Genomic DNA, 25,442 nt, shown 5'->3' on the forward strand with positions numbered 1-25,442 from the left:
CTATGCAGATCTTAATCGTTACTGGACCCATAGAGCATGCAAAGGGAAGTTTATGTTCCTCAAAAAAATGTATCTGCTGATTTATAAAAGTCTTTTTTCCAAATGTGACCTCACGGGGAAAAGTCTTTTTGGCACATGACGCTGCAATACCAGGTTTGGCCACCATGTAAAATTGGCTTTAACAGTCGGCGCACTTCCTGGAGGTTTGGCGCCACTGAGCAGCTTTCGTAGGAACGAATGGGGATCCACCTCCAATGCTGTCTCCACATCCATGGTCACTAGTTAATAATACAAAAACTACACAACAACAATAGTGAGTGATCACGATCCAAAACTGCATTACGAAAAAGAATTTGCAGATTTATAAAATATGTCAGCTGTGAGCGTGAAGTCTGGAGCACTGGTTATAGTCAAGTAAGTTCATCTTATTTTGAAAGAGCAAACTGCATTTATTAGTTCTACTCCTCCTCGTCGTCCTCCACTGTTTTGACTATGTAAATAGCATCGACTGTGAATATTAAGGTCAATACCAGTTTGTGGTCGTTAAAACCGTCATTATCAACTCTCCTTCGTTTCTTCTCCACATATTAAAGAAAGTAAAGTGAAAGTAGTGACACGGTCCTCGATATCCAGCTTTGTTTCAAACAAAACTGTTGTCATCTTAACCCTAAAAAAGTAAGAATTTTAGACTCAAACACAATAAAAAAAAAAAGCCAAAAGTTTGTTTGTGATGTCCAACGATGTCAATGGAGCGCGAGCCTCCAGTGATACGAGCAGCCAATCAAATTACAGGAGCAGCAAACCTCTAACGGTCAGTGGAACGTCATTACGTAAGGTAAACTAAATAATATTACTAATATTTACGTTACTTTATTTATGCATCTCATTATATTTCAAGCAAAGTTTTACATTCATAAAAGTAAAACCCCACATTTATACATTTTAAAATTCTACATTGAAATAATCACTTCAGACAACAACAACAAAAGCTGTGAATTTATGATCCAAATTTGAATTTTTATAGTATATTTTAAAAGTGAACTAAGTTTTGAAATGTTGTCCCCTGGCTCCTATGCGTCATACATGTCTTTGTTTTTTGTCATCATCAAGGTCCCTGTTGTTATTATATGTTCACCTTACATCATTACGCTGCATTTGTTTTCTTCGAGTAGATATCTACTTTGAAATAAAGTTTATTGAAAAATGTACATATTTAAATATGATCAATCATGTCTTTATGTAGGCCAATTACATATTATATTATGCATAATTTTGTTCTAGTTTCGTCACGAAGTAATCCGATTAAATAAATAAAAATGTTTTTATTGGATACGTTTTTGTTTTGTGTTTCGCATTTATTTTCATTTACTGCCGCAATTAAACATTGTTAACTTTATGAACACAACTTTGACTTTCACTGTGGGAGAGGGATGAAGGTGAAGTAGGTGTTTTTACTCTCAAGGACAATGAGCTCCACACACACACACACACACACACACACACACACACACACACACACACACACACACACACACACACACACACACACACACACACACACACACACAGGAGTGAAGGTGGGTTTGTTTGATAGGGCGGGGATGGCAGTGGGCATCAGGGGGGAGGGGTCACAGATCCCCCATACCAGCCATGTGTGCGGATAAGAAAATTACGCCATCGGAAGATAATTATGTAACTCTGTCTCTTAACAACCGACCTCAAACTGTTCAGTCCCAGAGGGTTTTGATTGACAGGCTCTCTGTGAGTCTCTATATAAGAGGAGGGAGCAGAGAGAGCCGCAGTCAGTGTTGTGCCTCCAGTCCTCCAGACTGTGGATGTAGAGAACCAAAGTGGACTTTACGCTTTTTACGCACGAGGTTTGCAGGAGATACCACCTCTCATTCATTTCACCATCGGCTCGAGTCATCAAACAAGCTGATTATCTTCCTCAATTTGTAACCTTTTATTGATCTTTTTGCCGGATATCGAACAGAATTAAGGAAATAAAGCTTAATTTGTCAGGTAAGGAGGCTATATGGAGCACAGATGTTTGACTTTTTGTGTGCAGAGATGGTAGGCTATAGCATCATAGATCATTTTCTTCTGTTAAATTTAAACTCTTAAGGATAAATTCGTAAGCAGAAGGCGATTTTATATGTAAACTGAAGTCTGTTAATGTGATGATGTGAACACATTAAGGTAGTCTACCTGTTTAGCGGGAATTCCTTCATCTTCGTTATCAAATTGTGTTTTTTTTCTGTATCTTTTGTTTTATTATTTTTAAATTATGCACCGGGTTGTGACAGGGAAAAGTGCAGACGCCTAGAGAGAGGGACCTATGATGTCATGAAAGGACAATAAGGTGACATAAAAACTAATAAAGCACCTCTCTGTTGTTTTTTGAAGGAGATATGATACTCAGGAGAAGTCTCTTCTTGCTGCTCTTATCTTTTAATTTCCTCCTCGCATTGACTCAAGGTAAGTGGAATGCTTGAATAAGATGCCAAAAATGAGTAATAAACATAATATTTATACTATTTAATTGATTATTGTAACATAATGGAATGCAGTTTAATGTTATAATCCCCTCTCACTGTAGATCTAACATCCATTTAAAGTCTTTTGTCTTTTGATTTATGTGACAAATTGTGATTCTCTCTTTTTTATAAAGGGTTTAAAAACTATTTTTTGCCAAAAAAGTAAAAGTTTGATTTGCATCCTCTCCTCTCTGATTCATAGATGGCGAGCAGGAGGACGAGACGACGTTCGACTTGTTTGAAATCAGCCAGATCACACGCAAGACTCTGGGGGCCAAACAGTTCAGGGGCCAAAACTCCGACGCTCCTGCTTACCGCTTCATCCGCTTCGACCACCTGCCCCCTGTGAGCCCCCCCATCCTAAAACAAATCCTGCAGCAGATCCAAAACAACGAGGGCTTTGTGTTCGTGGCCAGCATTCGCCAGGACCGCGCCTCTCGGGGTACCCTGATCGGTCTCGAGGGCCGCGACGGCCAGCGGCAGTTCGAGATCGTCTCCAACGGACGGGCCAACACTCTGGACCTGGTTTACTGGGAGGACGGCTCGCAGAACCTGTTTTCCTTTGAGGACGTGGACCTGTCCGACTCGCAGTGGAAGAATATCACGCTTCACGTTCACGGGGAAAACGCAAACCTGTTCATTGGCTGCAGCCTGATAGACAGCTTCATCCTGGATGCGCCTTTCTACGAGCACCTGCATGCCGAGGGGAGCCGCATGTATGTGGCAAAGGGATCCAGCCGGGAAAGCCACTTCAGGGTGAGACACACTATATTGCTTTTTTTTGTGTCTAGACAAGGAAAAAAAAACCTACTTTCTCTTAAAGTGTGGCAGAGTGGCTACGTGTAGCCCTTGTTATTCTTGTGGAAAAGGACTCCATATTTAGACTTTAAATTGCCCCTTGTGTGTATAAATGAGTGTGACAAGTTCAAGAGGGAACTTCAAAGCTCCTGTGCGAGTGTGTTTGTCCGTTTCCCAATGCAAATCTTAAAACCAGAAGAGTTTAAATAGAAAATAAACTTAACCGAAAAAGTAGCAAGAATATGATAAAAGTGGCTTCAAACTGTGTGATCATGTCGCATCTTTCTTTTACTAACAGGGCCTTCTGCAGAACGTGCATTTCATCTTTGACACCACCATCGAAGACGTTCTCCTGAGCAAAGACTGCGAGGTTACAAAACCGGGTAAGAGTGAATTTTTTTTTTTTTTGCGGTTAACTTAGATCAACATTCATCCCAAAAGTGGCTGCCAGACTTGGTTAGTGGGAACCATTTCTCACTGGTGGATTTTCACGAGCCAAACGATGAGTCAAACTAATTATATTAGTAAACCCTTTCATGCAGCGATACCTTACAGATGTGATTGGGAAACTCTTTCACATGCAATCCCTCCAAAGCATTGGTATCTGTGTTTTGTTAAGTTTTTAACCACCCACAGCACCCAGACCCAAACTGTTTTAGCGCTCTCAGCTGACTCCCTTCACGTGAACTCTTTTGGTTTCTTAAGTGGGTGAAAACAGCTTTTTGCAGATTTGATATGTGGCAAGATCTCCCCCGTTATCAGCCGTGTCGATGCAGTGGCTGGAGGTGGAGCGGCATGCACGGTGAACAAAAGGAGATACAGATGCTTACATTTATTTCCACTGGCTCGAGGACTCGGGGATAATGCCCTGGGAAAGAAAACAGAAAAAGAGAAAGTGGATGCTCTGCTGCAGAGCGGGGAGCTTCCTCTTCCAGCTGCGCACACAAACACAAACACACACACACACACACACACACAATGAAGTCATGTATTGGCTGATTGGGTTACTTTTCTCAGCTGAAGCTCTGCTCACATGAGCAGTAATACCTCGTGATCCTCGGCGAGGCTCACGCGAGGAGCCGCCGCAGCTAAAAAGAAACAGATATCTGGGTGAACGTGGAGATAATCATCCTGCACAACAAAGCAGAGGAGTCACCAGATTTGGCAACTTCAGGCCAATGTGACAAAACATCTCCATATGTGGTTGGCTCTGATAGAGATGTTGAGTGTTGATTGAGTTCCAGCTGTATGAGTTTATGTGTTGAACAAATGTGACCATGGACTGGAAGGTTTCTGCACGCTGGCAGGTAGCAAGTCAAAAGTTCTGCTCTGGTAGCGCTCTTAAAGCCAAAAAGTCACTCGTAAACCGACAAAAACCAACCCTCGTAAATCCTGTCATGTTGGGACATTAATGAGCAGCATTAAACATACCCAAGCGTTTTGCTCTTTCTTAATTCTCTCTCTCTCTATCTGCTCTGAGAAAGAAGAAGAATGTGTAAATGCTTTCACAGGCGAGCTAGCATGCGTTCACATGCACACACAGCGTGAAGGCCTCCTGAGATTTGAATGAATCCAGCAGACTGAGGAAGGAAAAGAAAACACAGAGCTGGCTACAGAGGGACAACGTCGGACAATCTGGACAACTTGATGATTTAGAGTCCCCCGGCCTGCAGTTAATCTTCACCAATTTACACAGCGAGCTCCAAACCAGTTGCAATGAAATGCGCCGTACTCTGGCCCGACTGACGGGTCGTCCCGTGGAGCTTTCATGTGTGTCTTCTGTTTTCTGCATTGAACAGTCACAAAGCTCATCGCGATAGAAATGAAGGTCAAGGGTTTGACATTACACTGGAATACGTTGAGGGTGAAATGGAAGCAATATAAAGGAAATATACTCAGAATTACAGAGGGAATAATGCTAAACTACAGCCCACAAATGATGTCCTGTCCTGCCCTGTGATTTGAACTTCTGCATGACACATCACTCTAGACTGGACTTCCAGCTCCTGATCTGCAGATTGTGCAAAAAAGAATAAATGCAGAGCCTTATTATCTTTGTAATTCACCATTTACATGTGAAAAGTTTTAGCACTGGATGATAAATGATGCAACTTAACGAGCTTGATTTGCATCTAGCAGACGACAGTTTTATTGATGCTTGGGCTTCTGATCGGCTGCAATGAAAAAGACCATTAGCGTCTCAGGAAACCTTGCAAATCCATCTGTGTGGTCACTCCAGTCTGTAAAGTTCATGTTGGAAGTGTCCAGTTTCCCTCAAGCATGGAGGAGATTTACAATGGCTTGTTTCAAATGACACGAGGAACACCCAGGTCTTTTGCTTTTTCAGCTCCGCGTTTGCATCCCCCCCCGATGTCCACACACGGCTGAACTGCTGGAAGTGGAAAACATGTACCGTCACCATTTCAAACACAAATACATCTTTTAGACCAAACACCGCTGTCTGAACATCTGTTTTAAGGGAACACAATAAACATTGTAATCACCACATTGTTGTGATCTCTTTGGCCTCCTTCAGGAAAACAGGAAATCACTCGCTTTTCTTGTTTTTCAAATCATCATATCTCTCAAATATGTTTTCCATCATTCTCTCTGATGTTTGTTTTTCTGCCCCCCCCCCCCAGATGAGGTGAATATAGTAAGCGAGACCACAGAAACCGTGGCCGTGAGTCCCTCCATCACGACGAACATTATCGGTCAGAAGACGGATGATCTGGGCGCGGATATGTGCGAGCGCTCCTGCGAGGAACTCAGCACCATGTTCCAGGAACTGAACGGCCTGCGCGTCGTCGTCAGCAACCTCATTGATGGCTTACAGAAAGTGGTGAGTAGCAGAAGTGCTATCAGTGACATGCTGTTAATGGACATGATCTTGACTTGAGTTTGTTTTAAGATGCCTAATTGGCTGAACGGGCCAAAGTCAGTTGGCCAGGGAAGAAAATCAACATCTTAGAGAAGCTGGACATATTAGGAAAACAAATGATACCAGACTGCTGCCAGGACCTAAGAGGTTTAAATTAGGTTACTAGGTAACCTACATTGGTTTTGAAAGCAAACATTTTAGTAGCCGCAGGGCTGTTTATAGAGTGGCCCGTGATGGCTGAACCCGTTTAACTCCAGCTATCTGTGGCAGCGTGAGTCAGACAGCTTTTATGACATGTTACATGTGGATATAGGAAGTGTTCCCCTGGCAGCAGCAGGGTCCAGTCTAATGTCTGGCTGTGTTTAAACAGCCCTTGTGTTTCCTCTGGGAGCCTCCCAGCAATAAGAGAGTCTGGGCATGAACCTTGGGAGGAGGAAAAAAAAAAAAAATAGCGGCTGGGATGAGAAGGGTCCCTGAGGCTCTTCCAGATCGAGTGGTGTCTCAGATTCTTGTGCTGCACACTGCTGCCTCCTTTTTCCTAACAGGAGGATGGACACACATACACAGATACACACATGCACAAAAATACACACAAACTTTTGGCAGAAGTTTATCTCCTGACAGTTGCTAAGTGTTACAGAGTCCAGCCAGAGATCCAGTGGTCTCCAAGTGTGTTGGAGGTTACGATGTGCAAAATTGAGTTACACTTCAACGGGCTATTTTTCTAGAAACATTACAGAAATTTAGCTTTTTTTTTTTTGCAATCTACAGTTACGAGAAACACAGTCTGAAATGAACATTTTACGAGATTTCTCGTTAATATTACGTGGTAGCTTTTTTGTTTGCATGGAGGGACTTTTTTCATTTAGGTTCATTTAAGTTTTCTGGGGTTTTCCCCTCTTATTTGACGACCTTAGAGAGTTTATTTTTCAGAACGATGTGACGCAAGACCGAAATGGAGAATGGAGGGAGAAGTTCATTGAATGGGTAACAGCCTGCGACATTTGGCCTTAACTCGGATGCCTCTGTATGACCTACAAAAGCAATCCACACCATTGGTTAGATTACACATTTTTCTTAACCTTACCTTTCACAGCTGCAGTGGGGTTCGATTCTGGCAAAGCCGATAACATCGCACAGCTTCAAAACGGCCTTTTCTTTTTAATTTCCCGCGCCAGAGTTTCATATCTTGCTTTCACACATGAACAAAACTCCTGAAAACTTCAACAAATATTCAGAGTGAGCTGCACGTATGAACGCAAACAGCCAAATATTTTTGACTGACTTTACCAAAAAAATTGTCACCAAAGTGTCGGAACGTTGTTGCTTCTGTGTCATTCTTTATGTGTCCTACCTCCTGAGACTACCCCTACCTGTCAGACGGGCAAAATCTCCCGCTGTAAGGTGCAAGGAGTGCATGTATTACAAAACGTGTGCGGTGAGTAGAAAGTGAGATAGTTATAAGAGGAAAAGGGTTTTTAATTTTCATGCTTCTTCAGGGCCGCCTCAGCAAAGAGATAAGACGTTCCACTTTGTCCACAGGGGCCGACAAAATCAAAATAAGAACAAGGTTGCTCCCAGATGCTCTGAGGAATAACTGCATTTCTTTCTCGGGCAGGATGTACTACTCCTCACACCACCTGGTCAAAAGTAACCTCACATGTGTTCTCGTGAAAGAATCAGCTTGTCAGCAGGTGTACACCTTGACATCTCTAATGGAATGCAGTGCAGGCGCGCAAGTTTGCCCTAATCACTTTTGACTGATCTCCTTTGTCTCCTAATCTATCTGTTGTTGTATATTTCAGACGGAGGAGAACACAGTCATGAAGGAGGCCCTCGGGAAGATGAAGAACTCCAAGGAGAAGAACATGTGCTGGCAGGATGGACGCCTGTTTGACGATAAAGAAGACTGGATTGTAGACAGCTGCACCAAGTGTACCTGCCAGGTAGTGCCAAGTTATGTGGAAATATAAGTACAGATTTACTGTTCAATATCAATAACACTGATTCATCTCCACTATTCATTGATGGCAGGAGTCCAAGATCGTGTGTCACCAAATCACGTGCCCCCCCGTGGCCTGTGCCAGCCCCTCGTTTATTGACGGCGAGTGCTGCCCCGTGTGTTTGCGTAAGTAGTCAGCAGCCAATGCTCCCAGCGTATAAACACAATTATGAACACACACACAGTTTTATGTATGCGTGCTATTTTAACTCAATGGTTCCATATGTCGTAAAAAAAAAAAAAAAAAACAATATTCCACATGTATTTAATTTTTATTCCACAGGACTGCTGCAGCCAGTTTGTCTTTCAGAGTGAACCACACATTTATTTGTCAAAACATAAGACACTCAGGGAGGCTTCTGTGGGTTTTTTGAGATGAGGTAATGTGGTGAGCGGGCTGACAAGAAGAATAAAAACAGTGCAGTTTTGATTTTTTGCATGTACTTTTTTTATTTTGTTTTGAAAGTAAGTGGACGTGGACGTTTTTCCTCCCCCTGCTCCGTCTTTCATCCACATATAGAATGAAAGGCTTGTCCTGTCTGTGAGGGATCTAGGACAGGGTCAGAACACAACAGAAACTTCACAGTTTCAAAAGCATTTTGACAAAGTTAAGACCGTTCAAACTTCACCTTTTGGCTCAAAAGGGAAGTGAGTAGAGAAATGTCTAGAAAAACAAAGATAATACACTACCATACCTTTGAAGTGGATGGCAAAAGAAACCGATCCACAGCCGGCACCCATAGATTTACCGGCCTTACTAGCATTTGGCCAACGACTTTGCTAAGGTGGGTTGGTGTTGCTTCAGCAAATTTAACACTTTAACAAGTCAAATGTGCCCAGGCCAGTCGATCAGAAAGGTGATCCTCCAAAGAGTCACTGAAGTCAAAGTACACAGCACAACCCTCCAGACCTGATACTACCTGGTTCATAAGGTGTTGGAAGATTGCTGTGGCATCATGTAGGCCAAATGCTAGAACTGTGTTGGAATAGAGCCCGAAAGGTGAGATGAACCAGTGATGTCCCTTGCGCTAGGTGTTAAAGGAACCTGCTAATAACCTTTAAAGGCTTAATATGTGATTTTTCACACTTAAATGTAGAAATCAAGTATCTCCTCTGAAAATAACTCTGTGAGTCATGACTGTCTACAATGGGTGTAACACCCGAGTCCCACTGTCTGTGATGTTTTCAGAGTTTTCAGAGTCCTATCTTCACTTTGTTTACATCGCCCGGACGGCCGGCTGACTCCTCCCCTTGCGTATAAAAGTTGTTTAATTGAGGGACTAGAGAAAAGAAGAATAACATACTGTACTCACTGCTTAACTGTGTTTCTAGATCACGCTCATTTCAGGTAAATTTACATGCAGTGTGGGCGGCAGTAGCTCAGTCTGTAGGGACTTGGGTTGGGAACCGGAGGGTCGTCGGTTCAAGTCCCGGTGCGGACCAAATATGGAAGTTGGTCTGGTAGCTGGAGAGGTGCCAGATCACCTCCTGAGTACTGCCGAGGTGCCCTTGAGCGAAGCACCAAACCCCCACCCCACCATCAGCTCAGGAGCGCCCGCTGTGGGCCGCTCCGTCACTCTGGCTTCCCTCCATTAGTGCATGTCCATAGGATCCTGTTTCTGCATGTGTGTGTTCATGACTTACAGAGTGTAAAAACTGAAATTTCCCCTAGCGGGATCAATAAAAGTAAATCTTAAATCTTAATCTTAAAATGCGAGCATAATAAAGATCGCTAGCATTAGCATGCTAACAGAACAATGCACCACAAGTTGTTTTGGGTTCATGCTGGTGCTCAAGGGCGACATCTGCTGGATCAAAAAATTAAGCAAGTCTAACTTACTGACATATTTAGCAGACCAGATCAGATCTACACAGTCCTCCATGCTTGGGAGTGGAAAATGTGAGGTTCAGTTTTTGTGTGTGCTTTTTGAGGGTCAGTACAAGATCTAAATGTACCGTCCGACTTCTTAACAGGCAAACAAGGGGAAGGCTAACTACATGAGAATGGCTCTGCAAGTAATTGTCTATTGTGTATATCTTTCAGCTAAAGACAGCAATGATGGCTGGTCCCCCTGGTCAGAGTGGACAGAGTGCACAGTCACCTGCGGGATTGGAACTCAACAAAGGGGTCGGTCATGTGATGCAACCAGCAACCCCTGTCCAGGACCCTCCATACAGACGCGCAAGTGCAGCCTGGGAAAATGCGACAGCCGGGGTGAGGATGTTTTTTTAAATAGTATATCACCCGTCACTCAGTTATCATTTAAATGTACAGCATCCAGTAGCAACTGACTTAGTGCTGAGATATTATCTTTATCAAAGTTTTCATCTGCAATTACCACAACTTTGCAAAAAATGTTAAACTGAAAACAGTAGGAGGAGAAGGGAATACATGATACAACTATGGAAAAACTCAGCACTGAGTAAATATGAGGTGGAAACTTTCAAAAGTGCAAAAAACAGAATTAAGGCCTTCATAAATCTGTTAGAACTGGATCCATGTGAGAGAGGGTGAATGCCAATGAAGAGCTGGATTTCTCGGTTGAGTTGCAGGGTGTACCCAGTCCGAGTTAATATCCAATAAATCACTGGCTGAGAGGCCGTTCCACAGTGCAGTGACTCAACAGACCGCCATGCAGATATAAGAAACACATTAATGAATTTGATCGTTAGATTGACTGTTAATTGGGTAGGGTGTCGGGAGATTTCGCAAGATTTATGCTGGATGTCGAGACCGATGAATTGGGTAATTGTGGGATCAACATTTATTACTGCTTTCAGCTTAGATTTTACTGCATCTGTTGGGCGACTGAATCAGGAGAATAGTTGACCAACAATGACATAAATGTTGGCTTGAGCATATTTGAAAACGAGCCATGGTCACCATAATCACATTGTTACTTTTAGAGGCTGTCTTGGTCATTTTCTACGACTTTGTACATGTCAAGAAAACACTCACTGAGTGGAACTCTAGAGGATGATAAGTGATGAATGTTTTTGTTGATTTTTGGTCCAATATGTCTGATGTTTGATTTACCAGTTCGCCAGGACGGAGGCTGGAGTTTGTGGTCACCGTGGTCCTCCTGCTCAGTGACCTGTGGAGAAGGACAGATCACCAGGATACGACACTGCAACGCCCCCGTGCCACAGCTGGGGGGGAAAGATTGCGAGGGAAGTGGGAGAGAGACTCAGCGCTGCACTGCCAAGCCGTGTCCCGGTGAGTATTTCAATGTGTGTGACAGGAAACTCTCAAAAAAAAAGAAGCATCTCCATTTCAGCATCTGTCGAACTAGCAGACATCCTTGTGTCTCATGGCTCCCCCGAGGCAACATTCCCCATGTGTTTTGGACTGGCCTCCTGTCTGTCTTTCAGGAAATGTTGACTTAAATCAGCTCAATATGTTTCATCTCGCAGTATTAAGTTCCAGGCTCCCGACTCTCATGCTGCTTTCAGATTGCTGGCTGGAAATGTTGACATATTATCATTTAGAAAGAAAGAGTTGAAATACTGTTGGAACAAAGTGCTCGATGTCAAAAACCAATTTCTGAACTTCTATGTCTGTATTTTTTTAGTTGATGGTAGTTGGGGTCCTTGGTCTCCATGGGCAACCTGTTCAGCAACATGTGGACGGGGGATCAAAAGTCGGACGCGTGAATGCAACAGCCCTAAACCTCAGTATGGCGGCAATAAGTGTATCGGGGAGGCCAACGACGACGACAGCTGTAACGACAAAGAGTGTCCTATTGGTGAGTACCGATCACTCGCAAACAAACAAACGCTTCTAGAGGTGAAAATGTCTGTTGGTGATTCTTTCCAATCCCTTTACGGCAACCTGAAATATCTCGCCAGCTACTGCAAGGATTGGATGAAATTTAAACTGACTTGCATGTTTCCCAGAGGATGAATCATACTGACTTTGGTCCAATGTCTTATCCTTGGGTGCCAACTTAAGACAGACTTAAGCAGAACATTTGAGCATGTCTGCTTGCTAATGTGATCATGAAACAAAAAGTACCACCAAATATTTTAAACATACATGACACCAAAATCACCAAAATAAACCAAATATGCTCAGTAGCAGGGGAACTCTATCCGGAAAGAGATGTTGATGATGAAAAAGTATTTTATGTTTAATTTTCCAATGCTGTGAGTACCTAAAATGAAAAACAAAAACTTATACTATTTATTTATTATAGTGGAGTTAGACAGCCAAAGCCTTTATATATTAAACCAAAACTTACTACATGGTGAACCAACCCTCTGAAGTCTGGATGTGAGGTAGAATAGAGTGCCGCAGGATGACATATTTTGTAGGCTAACCCTAACCCAAAGTTAGCATCACGCTGCTTCCCTCTACAAAAAGCCTTCAGGTTTTTTCTATGGGTTTTTGGATTATTGCCAAAAATAAACTCTGAGGCAAAAAACTGTTTGACACTTACACGTTTTGTTCACCAAGATAATCTTCACAAATGAACACTACTGTCATCATTTTTGAAGCGTGAATGCAATCGGCTAAAGTCAAATGCTAATGTTAGTCTATAAAGGAACTACACCACAGTTGACTGACTACAACATCCCCACCATTAAGCTTCCAACCAGTTGATACGTTTCTAAGTTCTAATGTTACCAACAGTCCTAGTTAGCCAGTTGTTAGCCTTTTGTAAACAAAAATATAAAAATATTCCCAAGTGGGGCACTTCCAGATGTACTTTATGTGGTAAAAAAACCCATCAAAATCCCTTAAGTTTGTGTTCACCACAGAAGTTATTTTGGGTATTTTACTCAAAACTTGTTAAAAAATTCACAAGACTTCAAGACGATGGAACCAGAAGTGCTAAAATGCTAATTCATTTCCGTGCTTTAGGACTTGTTTCTGCGGCTCTCTACATGTCAAAGTTTGGATCTTTAGCATCAGGTTTAAATAAAAAAACATTAATTTCTGGAGTTTTATCAATTAGAAACACTACACAGATGTGTCCTGCAATGTTTAAATCCATGTTCCTGTCACCTCATGTCCATTAGATGGCTGTCTGTCTAACCCTTGCTTTGGGGGAGTGGATTGCAACAGCTCTCCGGATGGATCTTGGGAGTGTGGCGCATGTCCTGCTGGTTTCCGTGGAAACGGTACCCACTGTGAAGACATTAATGAGGTAAAAAGTTCAAAGTTTATATTAAACAAACGTGTATTTCATGCTTCATTTAGTTTGCATTATACTTAAGCTATCCTTTTCCCTCTTCCAGTGTGACATGGTGACAGACGTTTGCTTCAAAGTGGGAGAAACACAACGCTGTGTCAACACTGATCCTGGTTTCCACTGCTTGCCTTGTCCAAAACGATACAAGGGCACCCAGCCTTTCGGTATGGGCGTGGAGTCAGCAAAGAAGAACAAACAGGTGAGTTAAAGTTGATCTTTTTGTACCAGCGATCAACTATTTATTTGACCCTATTCGATAAAGGCTAGCTCATAAAAGACCTGAGAGCAAAATACAGGAAATAGTCCAACATGGGCCTCTAGCTCCAGGCAGATTCTTTCCAGGCAGAAGTGTCTGGATTTTTTGTCAGATCCAGATTTGTGAAAGATGGAAGCAGCCGCTCATGTGATTTATAGGCCGCACTCTTGCATCGAGAGTGATAACACAGCGCTGGAGGGGAGACCTTGGGCCTCAATTTATGAATTTCACTCACCTTGACCCGGTATTGACAGGAAAAAAGGAAAGGGAGGAGACTTGGGCTACTCTTAACACCAAACATGTGCGACACACGTCTGGTTCTTGCATTGTAAGGTCAGAGGCAGATTCAAACCTTTTCTTTGGACTGTGTTTTTACTGTACATGTTGAATGGATCAGTGCTTTTAGCCCGGCAAAATCATGTCAAACTTTTATCACTTAAAAACTCAGTATTTCCACTTTCCACTACTGTGATAACTGATTTTATTGTAAGTTATACAACATGCCATATTTGTCAAATTAATAACTGGATGGGAACACAGTTTCCTCCTCCCTTTTGATCGCAGGATTAAAAAAAAAAAAGTCTGGAAAATGTACAAAACTTTGCCGGGCCACTTTGAGATGCATTCGTATCACATCCTTCGTGATACTGCAGCTGCTTGTCTTTGATATGTTTCCAGAATTGCACTAATTGATTTGGGAAAAGAGAATTGTCTCATCTGGCATTAAGGGTCTCCATTTGGCAGTTCTGATCAAAGGCTCGCCCCTTGCTGTCATTCTTTGCTCTATGAGCTCATGGAGTGGCATCCAAAATGGACTCATGTTCATCATCTGGTAATGAGTGGCAGCTGTGAATAACTCGTGCTGCCATAAAGAGGCAGCAGTGGGTTTTAGTGGGATGTATTAAGAATTTAGAGGGATTTCATAAAATCAACCGTGCCCAGAAGTCGCGCCCCCCCCCCACCCCCACTTTGGCTTTGTCCAAAGTCTTGGCCTCAACCCTTCACTTTGATATGGAGTCGCTTTCAGTTTTGAGTGGCTGCCACAACAAAAGCACGACAAACAGTGGTAGAATAAGTAGTTAACAAAACAATGGAAACAATATATAAAGTTTCAGTTCAATAGAGCTAAGTCTTTTCTGGCCAACCAGGCAATAGCACACAGGAGGTAAGTCCCAAACAGCAAAACAAATCTAGTAAGGGAACTGGCAACAATCTGAAAACCAAGAAACCAAAACAATGAGCCCACAAGGACAAACAAAGACAATGGTAGGGAGTAATAGCAGGGGAAAAAAGGGATTGTATGACCAAGGTTGACAAATGACAATATCAGGGGGAGGTTTGGATTGAAAAGAGTTGAAAGTCCTTTAAAATAAAACAGGGAAAGTTTCAGTTAAAGGTTAACGGGATATTCCATAAGCAATTCTACAATTCACTTAGCAGACACTTTTATCCAAAGCGACGTACATCAGAGAGTAAGTACAACACAAGCAAGGATTTAGAAAAAAAGGGAACAATGTCAGTAAGAGCAAACGATCAGCTTTGAGTCCGATTGGACACACAGGTGCTGACAGGAAGTGACCAGAGGCAAAGCACAACATTGAGGGCAGTTCTTGAGAGCTCTAATCAGTATAGAAACCATCTTATAAGTCGTCGTTATCAAACAAAAACCATCGTCATTACCATCATCATCATCAATAATATGGAGACCATCATCATTAAGTTAGTAGGTATTCATGAAAGAGCTGGGTCTTTAGCTTTTTCTTAAAGGTGCAGAGTGAGTATAAGCAGTATAAGCAGTAGTGAGAATGGTATGGACGGTTGACCTTTTGTAATTGGTGAATCCGGTGCTCTTAATGTTTGATGTCATTGATGGCACATTTCATACTATGGTTCCAATGCCTTGTGTTTTTATTCTTCAGGTGTGTGAGCCGGAGAACCCATGCAAGGACAAGACCCACAGCTGTCACAAATATGCCGAATGCATCTACCTCAGCCACTTCAGTGACCCAATGTACAAGTGTGAGTGTAGGACCGGTTACGCTGGAGACGGCTTCATTTGCGGCGAGGACTCAGACTTGGATGGCTGGCCCAATCAGAACCTTGTGTGTGGCGCCAACGCAACATATCACTGCAAGAAGGTATTTCTTTGACCTTTGTTGACATATATAGATGCTTATTCAGCATTATTTATATTTAAGATATCTGTGAAACTCGCTGAACTTCCCAACTGCTTTTTCAGGATAACTGTCCTAATCTTCCCAACTCTGGACAAGAGGACTTTGACAAAGACGGTCAAGGAGATGCTTGTGACAAGGATGATGACAGTGATGGAATTTTAGACGAGAGGGTACGAGAGTAAATGACACACGGACACCTTTTATTCCATGATCAAATTCTTAATTCTTAAAAGTTTCTTAACAACATTTCTTTTCCACCTACAGGACAACTGCCCCCTCCTTTTCAATCCTCGCCAGTTTGACTTTGACAAGGACGAAGTTGGGGACCGCTGCGACAACTGTCCCTATGAACACAACCCTGCTCAGATAGATACCGACCACAACGGAGAAGGAGATGCCTGCGCAATTGACATAGACGGAGATGGTAAACTACGACTTAAATCCCCTCAAGCAACTAAGAATCACATTTTTACCACATAATTCTCAACAAAATGTCATCTTGCCTTTTTTTTTCTCAGAAATTCTGAATGAAAGTGACAACTGCCCCTATGTGTACAACACTGACCAGAAGGACACTGACATGGATGGAGTTGGTGACCAGTGTGACAACTGTCCATTGCTGCACAACCCCGACCAGGTACTGAACTTTTATATACATACAGTACACTGTCAGCAAAGTACCCAGTTGTAGAAATTGCATCCCACCTTCAACTGCATTCTCAGTCTCCATTTGGTTGTTGTTACGACTTAACTGAAGGCAGGACCTACCAGAACACACCAAACACAGGAACTGGCTTTAAAGGGTTTTATTGTCCCAAGAAAGCAATACAATGAAGATAATCCTGCAGAAGAGGTGGGACAGAGCAAAAACTGCAGGCGTGACTGTAGATGGGAAGCAGGTGTGTGGCAAGGAGCAGGAGGGGAAAAGGCTTGACCAGGTAACAGGGGGGCAGGACTGGAGAGTGATGAGCCACGCCTGCCACAAAGACAAACTCAGACAAACAGGGAGGAACAGACAGAAACATGGCGGGTCGGTAAACGCAGGAAAACTCAGAGAAAGCCAAGGCAATTGCTTGCTTATCAGGTATCCCTTTAAAATTGGCCTTCCACCCCAGAGACTTTTTTGCCATCAAACGATAGTCAACGCTTCCACTACACTTCATACTGTTTTGCATTCATTTAAGCAGTAAGAGGAAGTGTTACAGTAATCATATATTTTTTTCTGTTTTCCCACAGACTGATTTGGACAACGACCTTGTTGGAGATCAGTGCGACAACAACCAGGACATCGACGAAGACGGCCATCAGAACAACCTGGACAACTGTCCCTACGTGGCCAATTCCAACCAGGCCGACCACGACAAGGACGGCAAAGGGGACGCGTGCGACTACGACGACGATAACGACGGCGTACCTGACGAAAAGGACAACTGCAGACTGACACCCAACGTAGACCAGCTGGACTCTGATGGTGAGGATGTAGCAACTAAAATTGTGTAAACGACGCACCACATACGTTTCAATGTGAGAATCCATCCGGTTACGTTTTGCATGTACGCACCGGGGTGTATGAACTGTTTCATGCAACACTGCAAAAACACCAACACAAAGCCAATTATATATTTTTCTTTTAAAGATTTATTTCTGGGCTTTTTGTGCCTTTAATTGAGAGATAGGACAGCGGATAGATTCAGAAATCAGGGAGAGAGAGAGTAGGGATTGAAATGCGGGAAAGGAGCCACAGGTGGGATCCGAACCTGGGCCGCCCACTTGGAGGAACAAAGCCTCCTTACATGGGGCGCGCGCACTAACCACTGTGCCACCAGCGCCCCAGAGCCAATTATCTTTAATCCTTCACAAAATAGTTGTTTCCATTTTTCTGAGTTAAGCTATCCAACCTGAAAAAACCTCATAGTTAATAATAAGATACAATAATATCACCTTGCTGCCTGTAAATTATATTAAGAGATAAACAAAGCAGCTAACAAACTTCACAATCAGTTTTATGTTGAGTACACATTTATGCAAATGTTTTATTGTAAGTAATGACACACAACCTTTACATAAAGAAACAGAGGACAGTACTGGGAAAGAAAAGTACCAGTAGTTCACCATTTATCCAACATTAGCAGTTTACGATAAATGCAAACAAACATTTAGAAAAATAATCCGGCCTTATGTAAGAGACTTGTTTGGACTGTGTCTGTACTTTTCAGTCATGGAACAAATCATCTTTAAAGCTAGATGGATTTTTTGGGGGATAAGGGATCTCTCTTTGATTGGCTCCATGCACTGAGACTTTCTACTCTTTACTCAGCGCTGTTCATTCTGGTACTTCAGTTCGCCTTCTCCCAGATTTTTTTCACAGTTAGCAATTAGCTAGACTGCAGCAGGTGTGAAATTTGATGGCTGTGGAAAGAGTCAGCGACCCCGTTGGCAAGAGGTGAGGTCATTCCGCATGACTTCAGTGAGCTGACCAGGAGGGCACACGCCAGGCTGTGAAGTTTTTACTTCTCTCAGGCTTCACTCCTGATTAATTCACAGTGCCCAATTGAAGCGGGGTTACCTGGAGTTTGTACAGCTGTCTGTAACTGGAAACAGACGACGAAGGGAGGGAGGAGGGGCCCCCCCGGACACTGACGCTTTCTTCACAGCTCGTCACACGGTGTTTATTTGATAGAAAACGTTTTAGCCCCTTGTGAAATAACAAAGACGATGACAGCAAGCAGCTAGCTACTCCCGAGCAGAGGCCTTCATTAGCCAGTGGCGCCCCTTTCCACTGTGAGCTCCTGGCCTGCAGTCTGGCTCCAATAGACTTCAGACTTCAGAGAGTTACAAGTATCAGTGGAAGTTGTCACAGCATGTAAGGACGGCTGATTTTCCTTTAGTATGCTTGGCAAAGGAATTTAAGCGAGTTTCCTTGGAGGAGTTGCCATTTTCTCCATTCATCTTCTATATTAACTTGGAGGAGCTCCTCCAGCGCCGGCTGCAGTGGGAGTATTATGACACTCACATTAGCTGCCATAGAGATTTTCCAATCTAAGGAAAAGCAGGAAAAAGTATGTTGAATGTATTTTTAATTTAAATTGTTTTGTCTGCCGTTTTTTTGTTTTTTTTTAAGGCGATGGAAGAGGGGACGCCTGCAAAGATGACTTTGACAACGACAGCATCCCGGATATTCTCGACGTGTGCCCTGAGAACAACGCAATCAGCGTCACAGACTTCAGGAAGTTCCAGATGGTCCACTTGGATCCAAAGGGAACCACTCAAATCGATCCAAACTGGGTGGTCAGACATCAGGGCAAAGAGCTGGTTCAGACGGCCAACTCCGACCCGGGCATCGCCGTCGGTGAGTAGTCAACACATGTTTACCCTCAGACCACCAAGTTCATTCAGCTGCCCACGGCCTCGGTATCACATTCCTCTCACTCCTCCTCAGGTTTTGATGAGTTCAACGCAGTGGACTTCAGCGGGACGATGTACGTGAACACAGACAGAGATGACGACTATGCAGGCTTTGTGTTCGGATACCAGTCGAGTGGGCGCTTTTATGTGGTGATGTGGAAGCAGATCACACAGACTTACTGGGAGGACAAGCCCTCTAAGGCCTTCGGCATCTCTGGGGTTTCACTCAAAGTCGTAAACTCCACCACTGGCACCGGAGAGAACCTCAGGAATGCTTTGTGGCACACAGGCAACACTCCCGGACAGGTGGGCTGCGGTTCAAACGCGCTTTGTGTTCCTGTTTTCAAAAGGCTGAAGCGGTCTGTAACGTTGCTCATTTTTCTACGTAGGTGCGGACTCTGTGGCATGACCCCAAAAACATTGGTTGGAAGGATTACACAGCCTACAGGTGGCATCTCATCCACAGACCGAAGACTGGTTTTATAAGGTAAGAAATCAAGCTGAATATTTTCTTGATTTGATGGTAGGACTTAAGCTTTGCCTCATCCTTTCAGTGGACTACAGAAACACTATCATTACATAATAAAATCAGATTGTATTATTCTGTGAATTTCATGTTTTTTTGCAGAGTTGTGGTTTATGAAGGGAAACAGATCATGGCCGACTCAGGACCAATTTACGACAAGACGTTCGCTGGAGGAAGGTTAGGCTTGTTTGTCTTCTCACAAGAGCTGGTGTTCTTCTCCGACCTCAAGTACGAGTGCAGAGGTTAGTACAAACATTTTTTACTACAATTAAACAAACTAATGTCGCTAATGTCTCCAAACTGTCAGAAACCATTCATTATTCTACGTCAATAGCGTTGAATGAGCAAACTGTCATAGCTCACCTGTCCATGTGGGGGAGCTGTTCATGGCTCAATTTTTCTTCTAGATTTGAGCAAGTTAAATTTTCTAGATCACGCTCATTTCGGGTAAATTTACATGCAGTGTGAAGATACGAGCAGAATAAAGATCACTAGCATTAGCATGCTAACACAACAATGCAGCGCGAGTTGTTTTGGTTTCATGCTGGTGCTCAAGGGCGACATCTGCTGGATCAAACAAATCGCATAGTAAGCCTTTAAGCCCAAATTACAACATATTCTAATAACTAATGGGCCTACAAAGCATGGGGAGGATTTTTTTTTTGCCAATTTAAGGCAGCACTATCCACTTCTAACAAATGTTATATCGTTATACCAAATAAGTGTTTAGACCAAATAAATGCAGTGTGGAGTACGTGCAATATAATCACAGATTTAAAATCTTTAATGCACGATATTTAAGATAAAATTAAGTGTGCATCTTTTAGATTTAAGGGTGAAGTTTTGGGATTGACTTGATATTTCAGGTTTTAGTTCTGTGGCATCTTGTGTGTGTGCCTATCCTATACATTCATAGGACATCTATATAAATACAGTATAAGGTCCAGAAGGGGGGGGGGGGGGGCTTCTTCATGTTTGACTCGTATGGGTAATTTTTTCTAAACATCTTTCTCAAACCTCAGATAAGCCGGAGTTTCCAACAGTGTTCCTCAGGTAACGACGAGAGGTGTTTGTGTGTTGTGTGTTTGGCTGAAGCATTAAAAAGAGTCACGCTATGTTTCTGCCTGTCAGCTCGCCCGTGTACAATGCCTCAGACGCATTGTGAAAGACCTTGAGTGTTCCTCCAAGGATCTTCTTTTTGAGTGCTCTACTGTGGAAAACAAGCCTGCGGCCACTTCACCATCACTGAAGACACGCTTTGTGTTGACGCACACGGTGCACATGTTGTTGCTACCCTGGCACGTTTGACTGTGGGAATCCTGTTGAGTGTCCTACTTTTTTATTATAAATACGGCAGTGACGGAGCTTTTTTCTTTCCTCCATCTTTCCACAGATAACTGAATCACGTCTGATAGAAAAACATCGGAAGCCAAAAAACAAGAACTTCTTGAAGTAAACATCACGTCAAATCCAATTCAGAGTTAAAGAGACTTTTCCACACTCGTCCATGTTTCGCCTTGATCCATCCACCAGAGGAAACCATGGCCCACTTCAGTTTTTTCCCAAGCTGGGGAAGAAAAACTGATGAGATGGGATGAATTTTTTAGGAAAGCCTTGAAACATGTTTACCTTTTTTCTACATTTCTAAGGGTTCATTGTCTAACCACTTACACGCTGTTTGAGCTTTCCTCCAGTTTTCTTACTTATTCACATTGTAGGCGACTCAGTTCTCGACCTTTTGCCTCGTTCTTTGTTCGCTGAGCAACTGATCATAACGTGTCTTACAAAACATTATCTGTAACCAAAGCATAATCAAGTCCATAACTATATCTCCTCATTGTTTGTTTTTGTTTAATCCTGAATGTTTTGACTTCTTTATCAACAGAGAACTTGAGTGAACGCTATCAGAACGTCATGTTAGCCAGTGCCAAAGATGTTTATACTAAGTCTGTATCATAATTCCTTTTGTAAATTATTAATGCTCTGCTCGTTTCGTTCGTTCGTTTGTTTGTTTGCATTTTTTGCGAGAGTTTGTAAATAATTATTTATTTGTTTACACTGACAAAAACATATAATTGAGTATCACAAACGACAAGATAACACATTTCAGTATTGCATTTTTTTAAAGTGTTGTTTCGCACTTCCTTTTCTTGTTAGTTTTTTATTTTATTTCTGATGACCTGCACGGTGACTCTAAAGACAGATGTTTTTTAAGGGTTGTCACAGAAGATGGAATTTTCATTCTGGTTATATGTGTACATTAATAAAGCCACTGTGTTTATTTTGTTAGCTTTCCACTCCGGGCCTCATTGTCCTCAAAGTGATGATGGTGCATGTGGAACATTTTTCAGTGATTGTATTCAGTGTCCAAAGGAACTCTTAACGGGTCTGTCACTAGACTTGGGTGCAAATTGGGCGATGCAAATACTTCAGCAAGCACCCTCTCCAACATGACAAATAAATAGATCTGTAATGCTGGCTACACACTGTATGACTTTTACATATTAACAGATTTTTAAAACGGGGGAGGCCACAGACACAAAGACAGTTTTGACATTTTTTAACCTTCATATCCTACAGAAAGCACCAAAGTGCAAGAGCACACACTTGCCCATTCGCTGGTACGATTTCACAGTGCCGAATCATTGGACGCGAGATCTCTCACATGATCCAATATTCCAATTTGCTGGACTTATGGTTTAGTTTATGTTCGCTGCCATGTTTGTGAGCTGTAAAAGTATCCACACGCCTGGTCTCCTCGCTCTCATTGGCTATTGCGGGTATTCCATCGGAGGCAGCAAACTTAAACCCAATCATTGGTGGAATCGAGATGAAATTGGGGAGTTCGGTCTGGGGGAGTAAAGTCATCGTGTTGACACCACCACTGGATGGGACAAGCCTCAAATCGGGCCAAGCCAACTCCCAGTCGTTGGTGGAGCAAATCAGGACCAAATTCTGGCTTAAAATCGTTTAGTGTGTAGCCAGTCTAACACATTAACAAAGTTACTCAATAAACATAATTGTAGTTTAACTGAGAGAGTCTTTATATCTAATGCTTTGTACCAAAAACCAGCTGATGAATCACGTCAACAGCGGAGACTTTGAGGCTCAAAGTTGGGTCATTGTGTTTGGTGGAGTCATGAAGTTCAAATACAGTGAAAACATTTTATACACGTTTCTTTTTTCATGCGTATTGTAGTCGTTAATATCACTTATGGATGTTGTGAAACTTTCCAGTGTCGATGGAAAAAGGAAATCCAGATGGAGGTCTCTTGAGTGTGACTGTGTGTTTGTGTCGTGTGGATCGAGGGAGTGTCAGTGTGCGACCCCGGTGTCATTTAGTCTGTACAGCTTTGTGTTCTTCTGGTTTTTTGGTTTCCATCTTGTTTACCTTGTTGGGAGTTTTCAAATGCACAAAATGTAAATGTTTTTGTATACTTGTTTTGTTAGATTTACATTTTCTACAAACATCAGTGTAAGATTGTTCTGTTTCAGAAATAAATGTCTTGTACACAGTTTGGTTGATTATTTACACGACAGAGACCCGGTATGATTACTGTCGTCTGTGGAGATTCTGGTGGCTGTCGGGGCCCGTAGACCAAAATGTACAGGAGGCCCCTTCAACAAACGTTCATCACCAATAGGCTATAAATAATCTGACACCAACAAAACAAATCTAAATCGAAACATTTATTCCTAAAGTTCACATTAGTGTTATTTAAAAACAGAAATGAAGAACATTTAAAACCATTTCATTTGAAAATATAAAGAACAATAAATGTGAGAACAAACACCATGATGTAATGCCAGCGGACGTTATGTTCAGTGGTGATTCTAGGCCATAGGGAGGTTGTGGTCATTGCAAAATTTGCACATTTTGGGCCACTGCTTTGGTTTAAGTCGATGAGCCCTCAGGGGCCGTCTGCTGGTCTCAAGCAGGTGACAAGCAACGCCTCTGGTTATGTCATACGAGTGTCTTTACCCGATATTTAAGACAAAAATAGCAAAATTCAGTCAAATACTATTCTATGAGTGAGTGCTGTCGAATGGGGCCCATTTAGGGAGGTTTCCAACTGTCATTGACGTCACCCATTTGTTACTGCAGAGGGCTTTGGAGTCCTATCGATGGCGGTCTCCATGCTGGAAATCCTGTCTCAGCCTACGTTACAGTCAACCTAACGACAGGCTGAGAGCTGGAGCTGAGGGGGGTTTTAAACCGTTACACCGCGCCCACCTGTCATTCAATCAGGTCAGCTACGCGACCTCTTATGGTTCATAAAATAAAAATGGATGAGTTATCAACAAATTCACTCCTCGTACAGTGTGTGCTAATCGGGGTATGAGCTAATCAGACCTATTTTGTCTTTTTTTACTAGGCTGGGGAAATGTTCATTTCTGCTGTCAAAACTGGCTACTTTGAATGGGTGTGGATGTGATTTATGATGCTCCTGTAGCCAGCCTCAAGCAGACACTCGACAAGCTGCAGGATTTAGCTCTTTTGCATTGATTGTGTGCCCCGCCCTGATTGTTTTCACCTGTGTTTCATTACCCTGTCTGTTGAATCTCTGTCGTCCTTCCCTTCTGTGTAACTTCTTGGTCAAAACTTTTCTTGTGTCTCTGAACTCCCTCGTGTGAACTCTTCTGTGAATGCTTCTTTGGATATTTTCTCTTGGCTCTTTCTGTGTTTTTCCCCCCCGTGTTTTGACTTTGGTTTATGATTTTGGACTTCGAACAGAAAGAATGTTTTGTGTCTTTTGTTAAAATAAATCTTTGTTCAGTACATGAGTCCTCTATCGTTTGTTGAATCCTTTAACTGAGACTTGGCCTCTGTTCTTGAGGCGTGCGCTCTAACATCTCACCTATCTCATCATCACCATCTTTTAATTGTGGTTTTTAAAGTTTTAATTACAACAAAGAGACAATCTTTATATATGCTGACAAATGCTTTACAAAAAAAAGTCAAACTCTGACCACTACAATTTGCAAAAACACCATAAATAATAGATTTAAGAAGTCTGCAGCAGGAAAGGTCTTTGTCAAAATGTTCAGTTAAGGGAGGTTGGAGGTTTTGTCTGTAGTTTTTCCTATGACCATCTGTCTCTCTGGGAGTGAAGGGGTTAAGTAAATGAAGTTGAGGCCAGGAAAAAAATGTGCTACTAGGGAAAATGGGGGAAGTCAAAAACCCCTGCTCTCGTCGCTCTGTGGCGGAGATATTTGGGTTGAGGCTCTTGGAATGGTCCACGTGGCACACACCAAAGAGCGCCTATACGGAGCTGGCGCTGCTGGCTGGTTCCAAGCCCGGAGCACGTTCCAGCCAGGGTGGTTCATGCAGGGTGGTTCTGCCAGAGGATGTCAATGTGTGACACAGTAAACCAGTATTTTCTGCTGAGGCAAGTATTAAGGAACTAGCGAGTGTTTTAAAAAAAAAAAGGATTAATGACTTCAAGGAAACTGGCTGAAAACATCCAAAAGAAAATAAAGAATATTTCACTTAAAGAAAGAACACAAGGGCAGAAGTTTGAATAAACTTCAAGTATGAGATCATCTTTCCTGAGTGAGTTGAGGCTCTGATAGTTTTGTGTCAATATGTATTTATCTTGGAGGCTCGGATGTGGAGCTCAGCACCAGATCGTCATTTTTAGCGGCACAGAGAGAGAGACACAGA

At 42.6% G+C, this 25,442-nt stretch overlaps 1 protein-coding gene across 2 annotated transcripts; it reads left to right on the plus strand.

The window, feature by feature from the left end:
- The first annotated feature begins 1,793 nt into the window (after window positions 1-1,793).
- On the plus strand, window positions 1,794-23,292 carry thbs2a (thrombospondin 2a). Of its 2 annotated transcripts, XM_061039564.1 has the most exons (23): window positions 1,794-2,022; window positions 2,407-2,478; window positions 2,740-3,293; window positions 3,634-3,718; window positions 5,978-6,177; window positions 8,022-8,162; window positions 8,251-8,344; window positions 10,263-10,433; window positions 11,259-11,435; window positions 11,791-11,964; window positions 13,241-13,368; window positions 13,460-13,612; window positions 15,589-15,807; window positions 15,909-16,016; window positions 16,111-16,270; window positions 16,365-16,483; window positions 17,083-17,317; window positions 18,968-19,195; window positions 19,286-19,557; window positions 19,641-19,738; window positions 19,880-20,019; window positions 20,800-20,830; window positions 21,171-23,292. In XM_061039564.1, exons 2-23 carry the CDS (start codon window positions 2,412-2,414, stop codon window positions 21,172-21,174), a joined length of 3,558 nt encoding a protein of 1,185 aa, XP_060895547.1. In that variant the 5' UTR covers window positions 1,794-2,022; window positions 2,407-2,411; the 3' UTR covers window positions 21,175-23,292. The 2 variants fall into 2 exon arrangements, with proteins under 2 accessions (XP_060895547.1, XP_060895548.1); XM_061039565.1 differs by lacking the exon at window positions 20,800-20,830.
- The last annotated feature ends 2,150 nt before the right edge of the window (window positions 23,293-25,442 follow it).

Source organism: Labrus mixtus, chromosome 6 (genome assembly GCF_963584025.1).
Source record: "Labrus mixtus chromosome 6, fLabMix1.1, whole genome shotgun sequence".
NCBI lineage: Eukaryota > Metazoa > Chordata > Actinopteri > Labriformes > Labridae > Labrus > Labrus mixtus.

Coding starts and splice junctions, on each gene's coding strand:
- thbs2a (XM_061039564.1), top strand. CDS start 2,412: ATGATACTCAGGAGAAGTCTCTTCTTGCTGCTCTTATCTTTTAATTTC. Junction 19,558..19,640: donor CAGGCAACACTCCCGGACAG/GTGGGCTGCGGT, acceptor TTTTCTACGTAG/GTGCGGACTCTGTGGCATGA. Junction 20,020..20,799: donor CCTCAAGTACGAGTGCAGAG/GTTAGTACAAAC, acceptor CTCAAACCTCAG/ATAAGCCGGAGTTTCCAACA.